The sequence below is a fragment of the Centruroides vittatus genome, unplaced genomic scaffold (assembly GCF_030686945.1).
Source record: "Centruroides vittatus isolate TY-2023 unplaced genomic scaffold, ASM3068694v2 contig_19, whole genome shotgun sequence".
NCBI classification, from domain to species: domain Eukaryota; kingdom Metazoa; phylum Arthropoda; class Arachnida; order Scorpiones; family Buthidae; genus Centruroides; species Centruroides vittatus.
The window spans coordinates 579,681-594,227 of NW_027121169.1; the positions used below are offsets into that span (position 1 = coordinate 579,681).

Here is a 14,547-nt window from a genome sequence, read left to right on the forward strand (position 1 = left end):
TCTTGCAGTTATTTATTTGTCCTGCATTTTAAACACAAAAATATCATTTTAAACACAAATAACGGTCGCTCAACAAGCGTCTACACGAGCACAAGTATGATATTGAGTGCAACAGAGGCACCACTGCCCTCTCCACATATGCCTCGACCCTGGGCATAAGTGCTGATCTGGAAAATGCGGAATTGATTAAACTCTCCCACCGATTGGACCATCTACCATCCCTGGAAACTCTGGAAATATACAAAGCTGGACTGCACACAACCTGCATCAATTCTAAAGATGCGTGCAATATTTCTCAAGCTTGGAAGTTTTGTTGCGAAGGGGAAGTTCCCCACAGCTCTATTTAATGTACATCCCTATCCCTTCGTTTATATACGGAATGTAATTGCATTGTGTTATTGCGCCACACGTATTATGTATGTCAACAGCACGTATGATTCCATGGCAACACGAACGCGCAACAGTTCTATTTGAAAGTTTGAATACGTTCTGAAAAAGTTTTGAAGTTGTAGTGGAAAATAATTGTGAAATTTTTTTTATTGTACAGCAAATAAATGTTTATAATTACAAAATTCCAATTTTTTTTCTGTTAAAAATTTTTTAAAAATTGTAGCAATAGTAATTTATTTTAGTGCAATTACTTTAGAGAAAAACTTTATTAAAAGATTCAAACCTTCGACATACAGCTCAGAAGTCGAGCACCTCATACACTCGGATATGCATTATCTGAATAAGATGCAAGTATGGAAAATTTTAAACTCATTTTTTCTGGCAAATGCTTGGGAGTTGCATTGAGTGACTTACCATGAATTACCAGAGGAAGTACTATGATATTTATCAAACATGGCCAAATTGGAAGGACTGCCTTTAGGCATAGAACCAGTCTACAGTATGAAGAGTGCACAAATTTATGCATGGCATCCATTTATTTGTTTGTAATTCTCCAAATTAAAGATAAAAATTCATTTCTATTGGGTTGTTTGGAAAGTAATTTTGTTTTTTTATTACTAGAGGAATTAGATGTATTTTTACCAGCCAATTTTATTTTAAACCACATTTTCATTATATACTTCGACAGCTGACATTTTAAGGCTTATTTGTAAAAAATTTCGTTTGATTCTGTACAATTGTTTTTTTTTCAGTGTCCCATCAAATACGGAAAATCGAAAGCATCATTTTCGGCATATTTTGCTTTTTTATAACTAAAAAATCAAAATGCTGTTCAAGCAAGAAAAAAACTGTGGTACATGTTTGGAGATGATGTGTCGAGAGAAAGTGCCAAAATTGGTTTACAAAATTGTGTTCTGGCAATTTTAATATCGAAGATACACCACATTCTGGATGGCCATTTGAAGCCAATGAAAACAAAATAAAGGTACTGATTGAAGCAATCTGCCGTATAACAACACGTGAAATCACTAAGAGATTAAATCTGTTAAATTGAACCGTTTATTATTACTTAAAACGAATTGGTTTTGTCTCAAAGCTCGATATATGGGTTCCACATGTTATTAATGAGAGATGCACTCTATGGTGGGATTTTAAAGAAATTTTTTTTTGAGTTTTTACCAGACAATTTAACAATTGATTCGAAAGTGTACTGCCATCGAGTAAACAAATTGAGTAATATCATCAAACAGAAAAGGCCAGAATTGATCAACACAAAGTGTAGTGTTTTACCATGATAATGCCAAATTTCACACAAGTTTGGTAACTCGTCAGAAACTGTTATAGCTTAGATGGGATGTGTTATCACAACAACTATATTCGCCAGATTGGGCACACTCAGATTATTACTTGTTCCGGTCTATACAAATTTTTTTTTTAACTAAGACATTTACTTGAAATGACAATGTCAAAAATCACTTGGATCAGTTTTTTGTAAACAATGATCAAAATTTTTATGAATGTGAAATCATGCTACTACCAGAAACAATGACAATAGGTATTTGACCAAAATGGTCAATATAAAATAAATATTTTATTGAATTAATTATAAGAATATTGTGTTTATTTTTCTATGGAAAAAACGAAATTACTTTCCGAACAACCCAATATTTACAAACTGAAATTAGCTGGTCATTTTCATTTAATGTTTTTTGTTTATAAAGTGAAACATCTTTTTAACTTTACCCAGTTAGATTTGAATTCATTCTCTGACCAGCAAGAATGAAACTATGAGGTCAACCATAAGAACGTACTGACATCTTGTATTACTGAACTGATTGCCTTACTGTAAACATTTCAAAAAGATTTTCATTTTATCAATGGGTTAAATTTATTCCAGGACAGGGCAATTCTGCTCATACTGCACCTTTCTCTAATTCTGATTTTCAAGAACAACAAATGTACAGTATTTGAAACATAACCTCAACATAAAATTAAAAAACAAGTTCACCTTGCATAGGCATTTCCAAATTAACAATATTCTATAAAATGAAATACTGGTTTAAAATTTTTTCGATACGTACTTAGAAACTGCCAGTGCCGTTACTGCGGCGGGTTCTGTGTTGTCTTTTCTGTCGAATGCCGTGTGCATTGTCAGTTTGCTGCGAAAGACGAGTTGACACTGCCATTCGAATCCTGTAAAAGAAAATAAAAATGTGTAACATTGGGAAAATCTAAAGATTTTTGTGTTAAAAATATACTGAATTTTACTAGAGCAGAAATGACTATTTCATAACTTCTGAAATCGCAAATTTCTGGCTTTGGGGATTTTATTTTGGATTCTGCTTAAGAACTTAAGCAGACTTTAATGTCTGCTAATGATTTGATAGCTGCTAGTGAAATTTCAGAGAAAAACTGTTCTGCTGTACAATTCTTAAACTCTAATGTTTCATTTCTACAATATTCATCTTTGACAATAACACATAACAAACATTATTAATTGTTACAGGACACATTTTTCCTCTTTGCTCAATAAAATATTCAAGCATTTTCTCAAAAGTGCACAGTGAAATTCTTAAGATTAAATGTAGTAATAGTTGTAATGAATTAAAAGGATTGTTCATTTTTAGAAATAATTGATAATTTTCACTGAAGTTTAGTAGCTTTGATGATAAAAATTGGCAATGTCTAAATAATATGATGGAAATGAGATTTATAGGTCATTTCAAAACAAATATATGGTAATTGTTTTATTCATCGATGTAAAAAAGATGAACAGTAGAATCGCATTGGTTGCAACATAATCCCCTGCTTCTCAGTCTTCTATAACACTGGAGTAGTAGGGAGCATGATGTAGGACCTGCAGAATTGTGACAGTTTTGTCATCTGTAGTGGTTCTTTGGTCTCATTGACATTGGCATTCTATGTGCTTAATGTCTTCCACAAAAATGTGTTACCTGGCAATAAGCAGTTCTTCAGTTGATTATCTGTTCATCACACACTTCCAACAATATAGAGTGAGTATCTGTTGGATTTTTGTGTGGTAAAGCTTAAATATTGACGTAAGAGCACTGATCCTCACAAGGCATTGGCACCAATGCATCTGTGCATGCCATTTCAAACACCAATAAATTTCTTTTGAAATATTTAATGTTCTTCTTTTTTAAAATTTGAATGTTCCAAAATTATGTTCATTGCCGGAAGATGACATTGTTAGAAATGTCAAAAGTGCTTGTGTTGACAATAAAAACTGTTTAATGCTGATAGACAATAATTATTTCTTGTATCATCATCCTACACACCGGGGTGTATTTCTTTCTTGTTTCTAATTATTTCTTGTTTTAATGGATGATTAGATCACCACGCCAACATATTAATTTTATATTTTACACCAATACCAAGATTTAGGAGTTGGCATTGCAACTGTGTGGGTGATGCATCTTATACATTTCTTTTAAAATTATCCATGTATGTTAGTAAATTTTTATTTAAATTAAAATTAAATTGTCATTAATAATCATTAAAAATATGTGATATTTTGCTATTGTAGCAACTTCAAACTTGAACTTCTTTCATTTAGACATTCAGAGTTTATATTGAATAAAATTTAAGATTGAAGATGGCAAAGATATCTTTCTGTTTCAGGACTTTAAATAAGTTAAGAATGAAGTACTGTGAAAGTCCTGAAATAGTAACAATAAAATTTCTCAGTAACAATAAACTCAAGAAAAAATTTATTTTCTTGGGATACCCTAACAGAATTCTTAGTGGTTGGGAAAAAGAAATTGCCAAAAAAATAGACAAAGAAATAAGAATAGATCCTAAACAAACAGACATAGAATACAAGCCTTTTATGTATGGGAACCAAATGTATGAGAAAGTTAATAAAGAAGTCAAAAAAATTAATGTAAAATTGGTCCTAACATATGAAAAGTTTCGCAGTTAATCTAGAGTGTAACAACTTAGAAACACAAACATAGCAAAGAAAGAAGAAAGCAAAAATATTGTTTATAAAATTCCATGCACATGTGAAAATGCTAGTTTTTATATAGGAGAAACTAAATGTAAAGTAAGATTGAAAGAACATATAGCCAACTTAAGATATCAAAGACTAAATTCTGCCTTTCATGAACACTGTCTTTTAAATAATTGTAATATAGATATTTTACACAGAGAAAAAGATACATATAAAAGAAAATTTAAAGAAAGTGTAGGAATCATCAAAGCTCAAAATTGTATAAACAAAAATCCTAGCATTTCAATAAGTGAAAACTGGCTAAAAGTATTATATTAATCATGTTTACCATTTTTTATTATTATAGTTCATATAATAATTTATAATAACAAAAATATACAACAGTTTAATATCTATTAAGTTATTTAACTGTAAAATTGTCATAGGCATTATACAATATGCAAATTTGTATTATATTACATAAAGAGTGAATGAGTATCATGGTTCGGTATGCTTAATTGTCAAGTGCATTTGTGATGTCTCTGACGTATAAAGCCTTGGAGATTTTTAGAAGAAACTTGAGAATATGCTGTTTATAATGTAACTTTAATTTGTAAAACTTGTATATGCATAGGTATGTTTTAAAACAAAATATTTTTATAAATTCTTAAAAACTTATGTATTTATTTTTTATATATGTTTTGTATACTCTTTTAATATTTTAGTTGACTGAAGAGGGCTTAGGAGCCCTAAACGTGTATATTTTAACATGTATCAACTAAATAAAAAATGAGAAAAACTGCCAAGTGTGTGAATTATAGCACTTTATTGTGTCCTAAGCAATAAAAAAGTAACAATAAATATATAGTCACTGAAATTATCAGTAACTATATATTTATTGTGATCTAGGAAGATGCTAGAAAATAACAGAGATATGGTTCTAGATGAATTTATCATATGTTTTCAGATATTGAGCAAATCATAATTTTAATAGCCAGATTGAGACTGTACGGCATACCTTTGTATTGAGTGTAGTGATCTCATAACCATAACCAGAAAATTAACTACATAAAAAATTGATTCTGTAATATTGTAATTGTAATTTTTCCTAGCAGCTGATATACAAGACATATCCAGAAATTAAGTTTTGATTGGCTAGAGAGGAACAGAAGCTTACTTCTTTGAACTTATATTTATTGTCAAAGGAAAATACAATTTTTCAACTTATTCACCTTTGAGTTTTAGTTAGTGACTCATATACTTTTACAAATCATCAAAGAAGTCTTTCACATATCATTGCCTTGGAGCAACAATAAATATTAAAATTTATTATGAGATCCTGAAAAAATTATGGCAAGCTACTGAAAACAAAAGATAAGGCCTACCAAACTCTGGAGTAATTTTGTTTCATGATAATGCATGGCCACATTCCACTCACTGCACACACAAACTGTTGAAAAGATTCAATTGGGAAATCTTTGAACCTTAGCCTTAGAATCATGACCTAGCAGCTTCTGACTCTTACCTGTTTTTTGCATTTAAAGAAGTTTTGGGAGGGATAACCATTTAACAGCAAGAAAGAGCTACACAACTGTGCAAGGTTGAACCTGTAAACTGGCAGAAGACCTTGATGATGTGTAAAAGCTTATGGGTTATTATAACAAATGTTTGAACCTCAAAAGTAATTATTACTGTAACAATGTATGACAATAAATGTAATTTCAAAAAAATAAGTTTCTGTTCCTTTTTAACCAATCAGAAGTTAATTACTGGACACATATTTGATTATGTTTCTGAATACTTATGTTTCAACATTCATCAGGAATTTCTCAAGAAATTTATTGGATATCAAAAAACAATTTTTCATACTCATCTAATACTTTTCTGTTATGAAAGTACAGTGGGTGATCGGTTAACGAACACTTTCACGAAAGAGTTTATGTTCAGACAATGAACACAAGAAGAAGCAATGTAAAATAATGAATTCCAATTGGTCTTCCCTTGTCTTCAGGCAACAATTTGGAACCTTTCGGAGCATAAGAGACATCGACATTGATGCTCAACCCGGTATATACCAATTGGATAGTTTTCCTCCAAACTTTGAAACTCTCCGTTGTAATTCCAGCTTTTTATTTTTCTGACAGAAACAATTCTTTTATAGTATTCACGAGATCATTGGGTGGGCACCTGTTAAGTTTTGTGTTGGGTTTTATTTTCAAAAGGTGAGAGTATAATAGCAAAGGTAGAGAGAGAGTGGGCAGAAAATGTCAGATGTTGCTGGACAGTATGGCTTGAACAGGTCTACAGTCAGTGGTGATTAGGGATTGCAATCCAGCAGTGTTTCCAATCCAGCTGGATTTTAGTTGGACCAACATCATTCCAGCTGGATCCAGCGTGGATGTATTTTCAGTGCAATAAAGTGTTATCTATCTATCTATCCAACAATTTATGGTTTTTTTTAAAGAAATAAAACATTTTTTAAAAATACTTAAGAAACTTTTTATTATTTATACTGGTCACTATAAACAAGTAAAACTTCTTACACATTTAGATAGTAAACTTAACTTTGGTTCAGTTTAACACTTGAGATAGAGATAATTAACTTCAAATGTTTAGTTAGATTATAATTATAAAGTAATCTTTAAGTTAAATGGTAGCAAAGGTAATACTACTAATTAATTTATATTAATATATTATAATAATGTAAGAATGGATAATCAGTGGCTAACTGGCTATCAGTCTTACCAGTTACCTTATATAGGCTATACATATCAGTCCGTAGTTATTTATAACTAATTTAATTATTAGTGTTAGTAAAGTAGTGAGTCAATAGTTAGTAGTAGTCTAGTAGTTAGTTAGTTATTATCACAATCATGAATAACATACATTCATATCAACATATATCTAAGATACTGATACTCATTAATTTAATTAACAATTTAACTAACTAGGTAGTCTGTTTCTCACTAATTTTCAAACTAAATTTGCCTAGCCCAGCCCACCAACTACTTATAGAATAAAAGTTAAAAACTCTTACTTAATAGAATTAGAATAGAAGTTATAAAATATTAGTCTCGTCTTGAATAAAGTATTTTAAAGGATTAAATAAAATTAAATCAATCACTTCTGTTATTTTTTTGACTTTCGTGGAAGTAGGATCTCAAGAAACAAATGGTATTGATGGTGTTGTCTCCCAACCTACTTATTAACCTCTTAACAGTGGAACAGTCAGACATGGCACTACCACTTAGTTGTGGAGAAGAAGCGTGGGAAATTTTTTAAGAATTTTCCTACGTGTTTTTCTCGTTTCCGTTTAGGAAAAAAAATTTTAAACAGTTACGTCTAGTAAAGAAAAAATCGTTCTTTATTGTCACATAATTTTTTTATATGTGAATTTTTTTCGCGGTAATTTTTTGCTAAATTTTTTTTTTCAAATTTATATGAAATTCTTTTTTGATTTTCCATCCGATACGATTTTTTCAAAAGTTTTGAATTTATTTTCAATTTTATATAATTTTTTAAAGTTTTAGGCATTTAAGTAATGACGATTTTTTCCAACCTGTGAATCAAATTCAAGAAAATATAATTGATAGTTAACGAATTTCATCCGCAAAAATAGATGACGTAAAGGTTGTTACGTTTACAACTACGTCGCCTAGCAGCCTTTCCCCCCAGACTGAAATGTGGGTGAAGGTCGTCTCGTGTTCTACAGAATGTAGAAGTGACGTAATCATTGTAAATAAAAGAAAATTTCAGTATATCTTTTATTTAAAATTTTAAAATTCGTTGTTCAAATTTACACCGAAATATTAAAGTGGATTAAAATATTAGCATTTTGTAAATAAACTTAATTTACATATAATAAATTTAAATAAATTAATCTTTAAGAAACAACAAAACGATAAAAAAATGTAGAAATATTTTTATATTCATCTTCACATTTATAACATATGTTATCGTCATTGACCAATATTTAATTTTAAAAACAATTTTCAGCATTGGCATGCATCAGAAAAAAAGCATCTTCCCTAAAACACACTTTACTGAGATGGTCCGCTTCACTCTGAAAAAACCGACAGTTTTGTCAGCAATCCAATGTGTGACCTACTTTCTCTAACATAGTAAAACAAAGTAAGTTACAGTACAACAATACACATAAACACAAATAAATTAGTAGCCCAATAATACATACTTTCATATATATCCATGTTATATCCAAAGGTCAGTTCTCCCAAATTGTCAAAAATAAATTATTTTCAACTTTTATTTCTGTAAAGTAGCATATTCTGAAAAACAAGTGGGGATACTATAGATTACTATCTATGGAATTTCGGGACTTTGAGTATATATCTGAACTGAGGGGACCGAGACGAGTTCAACGATACCCTACTTTTGGACCGGAGACGAAAAATAAAAAAGTTATCATACTTTTTTCGGGATCGCGCGATGATAGGGAGTCGCATCGCTCTCCGCTAAGTCGGCCTCATCGCGATCGGAAGTCCCGTCGCTTGCCGTTAAAATTGCCTTTAGTAGACGTTTCTCCCCCTTTTTTACTTTGTTCAAGAACTACCATGAATCGATCACTAGTTTAGTACATGGCGGCGTGTGGTGGCGCCCATACGAGAGGTCAGTCGGGCCGACATGTTCGCTGCCATAAGTAACATTAACCGAAATGGCGATCACGCGATGATCGGAAGTCGCGTCGCTCTCTCCGCTCTCGTATCGCGTGTTTAACCCTACTGGAGATGACCGTAGTCTGACGTCATGGTTTGCAGACTTTACCGCAAGATGGCAGTACTAGCAACTATGGTGCCGTCTTCATGTAAGCATTAAAAAAGTATGGTAAGTGAAAAAGTATGATAACCTTTTTATTTTTCGTCTCCGGTCCAAAAGTAGGGTATCGTTGAACTCGTCTCAGTCCCCTCAGTTCAGATATATACTCAAAGTCCCGAAATTCCATAGATAGTAATCTATAGTACACCCAAACAAGTTCTAAATTCAGAGTAAAATTTCCACCTTTTATCTGTTAAAAACAACGCAAAATGTATGGATCCATGTAATAAAAATTTATCGCAGTGAACTTCGAAAAAACGAGAAACACAGAAACACCAAACCGCACTCTACAAAATTCTGCCGCCAACTGATTCATATAGGATGCTCCCGTGAAAAAGTTTATCACATGACAAAAAGTTTTTGAATAAATGCTAAAAGTTATAAAAAATTCTTTCATGAAACTCGATGAATTTAATTAACACACAATAACTAAATCTGTTTAATAAAGATTAATAATTTTCCATTATAATTGTGCAAATTAGATATAACAAATTCTCCCGCGAATCATGGATGACTCTTACGTCTGTCTTTAGTATTTTACGTTTCCTGCAAAATACTAAAAATTTTATATAATTATTTTACTAATCCAATCAAATTTAAATAATATAAAATGTCTAGATCTGTTTAATAAAGATTAGTAATGTACTATCACTAATATGCAAATTAGATATGACAAAGATCACTGTGGGAATACTCCCGCCAAGATAAAAATAGCTTTCGATCACATGATCACCAAAAAATATGAAGAAATATGTCTAAAATTTAATGTTTGTGTACAAATTAATAAATTTTAACTAATACCATCGTTTAAAATTTAATGTTTCTGTAAAAATTAGTAAATTGTAACAAATTTCATCAAAGACAACAGAATAATTTTCAGCTTATAAAAACTCTACAATAAATGATTATTTCTTCGAAATACGTCGATATGCACGAATAAATAATAAATATGTAATAATGCTTTTATCCATTTTAAGTGGATATTGTAAAAATTAAGCTATTTAATTTGTTTGGCTTTTATAATTTAGTTTCCGAATATTTTACTGTGAAATTCCATGTAGTAAACAGAAACAAAGACAAGCTATTAATTATAAACAGGACAATAGAATAATTTTTACGTAAATTGAGTGTAAATACAGAAAGAAACGAATTATATCAAAGATGGGGACAAACAAGCTTACATCCCCAGAACAGAGCTTAGAATTCGTTGTCATTTTCAGCCTGTTCCTACTTTGACTGTTTTATGTTGGTAAAAGTTAATGTTTTAAGATGTTCTTAGTGAAGAAACATAAAAGTATCGAAATATAATATTCACACACACAAAAATATTCATGTATGTCGACATTAGAAATTTGAAATGAATTATAGAATGTCCTGGATAGACATATCGTGTGATTGTCTGTTTCTTGTGTCTTATTTTGTTTTTCTACGGGAAAATAAGATATCTTTTATAACTATTGATAATATAAACATTTTGTTTTTTTATATATTACCTTCAATTACAGATGCAAACTTTAACACACGGAGCATGTGAGAAAGTATTATTGTATCGATTATTACATTTTTATGAATACACCTGAGACTCATGACAATATATATTAACCTAGTTTAAGTGTCAATATTTTATTTAGAATCATTTTAAACGTTATTATTACATCAAATTATGAAATGGAATGTTCCAAGTATAAGAGTAAGAGGGAGAAGACAGAAGCCATGCGTGGGAAAAAAATGTTTTTTTATCTATATTATAATAAAATTTACTTATATTTACGAGAAATATCGACAATTTTCTTCTGGAAAAATGTATCTTGATAAAATTATCTATCTATATGAATGAAACTTTCAATAATACATTAGTTACAATGACTGACGTTCCTTTCTTACCCTTTTTGTAGTATGTCTTGTGTATTAAACATAGTTTCCTAGATTATAGCATAATAATGTGTAAAAAAACGGAAAATTCTGTTAATTTATAAACGCAGATACTATAGATAACAAGCGTACTCTATCCTCTGTATATTTAAAGTCAGTTATTCGCGACTGAATTTTTCTAAATAAACCTGTTTAATCTGTAATTTATTTGACAGAAATTGTTTGTGGCCGTATTTCATATAGCTAATGTTTTTCTCGTGATATTATTTCAAATATCGGAAAAAATGTATATTTCTAATATGGACATACATCAATATTTTTATTTCTGAATATTATATTTCGATACTTTTATCTTTCTTCACTAAGAAGATGTACTCTTATCTTAAAATATCAACATTTTACCAACATAAAACAGTCAAAGTAGGAACAGGCTGAAAATGACAACGAATTCTAAGCTCTGTTCTGGGGATGTAAGCTTGTTTGTCCCCATCTTTGATATAATTCGTTTCTTTCTGTATTTACACTCAATTTACGTAAAAATTATTCTATTGTCCTGTTTATAATTAATAGCTTGTCTTTGTTTCTGTTTACTACATGGAATTTCACAGTAAAATATTCGGAAACTAAATTATAAAAGCCAAACAAATTAAATAGCTTAATTTTTACAATATCCACTTAAAATGGATAAAAGCATTATTACATATTTATTATTTATTCGTGCATATCGACGTATTTCGAAGAAATAATCATTTATTGTAGAGTTTTTATAAGCTGAAAATTATTCTGTTGTCTTTGATGAAATTTGTTACAATTTACTAATTTTTACAGAAACATTAAATTTTAAACGATGGTATTAGTTAAAATTTATTAATTTGTACACAAACATTAAATTTTAGACATATTTCTTCATATTTTTTGGTGATCATGTGATCGAAAGCTATTTTTATCTTGGCGGGAGTATTCCCACAGTGATCTTTGTCATATCTAATTTGCATATTAGTGATAGTACATTACTAATCTTTATTAAACAGATCTAGACATTTTATATTATTTAAATTTGATTGGATTAGTAAAATAATTATATAAAATTTTTAGTATTTTGCAGGAAACGTAAAATACTAAAGACAGACGTAAGAGTCATCCATGATTCGCGGGAGAATTTGTTATATCTAATTTGCACAATTATAATGGAAAATTATTAATCTTTATTAAACAGATTTAGTTATTGTGTGTTAATTAAATTCATCGAGTTTCATGAAAGAATTTTTTATAACTTTTAGCATTTATTCAAAAACTTTTTGTCATGTGATAAACTTTTTCACGGGAGCATCCTATATGAATCAGTTGGCGGCAGAATTTTGTAGAGTGCGGTTTGGTGTTTCTGTGTTTCTCGTTTTTTCGAAGCTTAATATCACCACTGTCTACAGTAGGCCACAGTTCAATCTTATCTAAGAAAGATACAGTATAATCAAGAAGACTCAAGCAGCGTAAGGAGTAACAAAAATCACATCTGAGAAATAAAGAACATTGAAGAGCTCATAATGGAACCTGAAACTGATCTGATGAGAGAAGAACATATCTCGCCAAGAAACTTGGCGAGATATGTTTTCTTCTGAAAAAGAGGTTTAATAGCAGATATTGGCATTAATCATCTTTTGAAGAAGTGGGAAGATGTCAGAACAACAGTCTTAGAATGGCATCCAACCAGGTTGAGGTTAATAGGCTTAGGGATCTCTACAATTACAATGCTATTAATTACTTCTGAAAAATTTTGAAGAAGAGAGAAAAGCAATCGACATTAGACAGATTCTTTAACCCCCACAAATGGAAAAAACATGACTAATAAAAATGCAAGACTGTGTATATATGTGTTTTTATTATTACATATAAATAAACATAGTAAGAAAGTATATAAATTTTTTATTTTTGAAGGTCTCCAGAACTCAAATTCCTATAAAAACCTATGATAAATTGATAACCGGTTAACAAACAATTCGGATAGCAAACAAAGTCTTCGAACGGATTATGTTCATTAACCGATCACCCACTGTACTAAAAGAATTAAACCTGGTATGCTTACCACACTGACGATCAAATATTATGATTATTCATCTAGTCCCTGATCAATTTGCTATTAATTTTTTCAGACATTTTTCATTTCACAACCTTTAAACTAAAAACCCCTTTATGATAGCCTAAATCTTATTGAGCATTAAACTGAGATTGTTAAGTTGCACATTCATTCAAAATTTATATTGCAGAAACTCATTCGATTTCCATCCTTTGTAAGATTTATATACATATGGAAAATCCATTTTCTACGTAAGTATCAAACTAGTCGCTATGTTATTTCAAAAATTCAGAAAGCTTGTCATCACTTTGTATCTGTCATGCAATTTTACTTATTCAAAACGTAATGCTCCTTCTATTTTAAGAAAATTTTATCCCTTATATTCATGCTCTGCATTTAGAAGAAAAACATTAGGTCATTGATTTTTAGTTTAAACTGTAGCATTTCATCCAGCCTAAAATATGATGCACATTGAGCACAGGATATGGAGTCTTTGTCATCATTGGTACTATAGAAGAAAAACATTTTTATTTCCTTTCTTAATTTTAGTGAAATTTTGATAACCGAACTTTTTCATTTTTCCATTCATTAGCCTCAAAGCCTAATCAATATTTACGGTCTTATTCTTGCTTAGCTTACATTTCTCTTCTAATATGTTGATTTTTTGGGTTAAAATACAAATTAACCTGTCAGCCTGTCAGCTGTTAGTCTCAATAACCCAAAACAAAATCGCTGTTGCGTAGACGTTTTGTGGTTTTTAAAGTGGTTTTTCAATTTGCGATATCTTGCTTAAAAATTGTCATAGATATGATCTGTTTTTGGTTTTCTATCACGTACATATTACAATTTACAATTGTTAACTTCAAAATATTATGTGCATTAAAAAAAAATTAATAAAATTTAAGATTTTAAAATATTTTTAAAAAATTTGTTTTTTATAAATATTCCATTAATTTGCTATATATGTTACTTAGATATGTCTATTTTCTGTCAAATAATGCAATAGTGTCAAATAATTAACATTAGCTAGATTCTTTAACCCCTCAAATGGAAAAAACATGACTGATAAAAATGCAAGACTGTGTATATATGTATTTTTATTATTACATATAAATAAAATAAGACGTTTGAAAGACTTTGTTCGCTATCTGAATTGTTCGTTAACCGATTATCAATTTATCATAGGTTTTTAAGGGAATTTGAGTTCTGGAGAACCTCAAAAATAAAAAATATATATAGTTTCTTACTATGTTTATTTATATGTAATAATAAAAATACATATATACACAGTCTTGCATTTTTATTAGTCATATTTTTTCCATTTGAGGGGTTAAAGAATCTATCTAATGTTAATTATTTGACACTGTTGCATTATGTAGAAAGCTGCAGTTTTGAAAAAAATCGATGTAGAATCGATTTTTTTAAAAAC

At 29.9% G+C, this 14,547-nt stretch overlaps 1 protein-coding gene across 1 annotated transcript in view; it reads right to left on the reverse strand.

Annotated features, from left to right (window-relative positions):
* The window catches only part of bchs (WD repeat and FYVE domain containing 3 bchs), a 232,023-nt gene that overhangs the window by 6,932 nt on the left and 210,544 nt on the right, over window positions 1-14,547 (reverse strand). Inside the window, exon 70 of the mRNA XM_067264512.1 lies at window positions 2,472-2,583. Within this exon, the coding sequence (XP_067120613.1) occupies window positions 2,472-2,583 (112 nt within the window). The remainder of the gene's footprint in view (window positions 1-2,471; window positions 2,584-14,547) is intronic.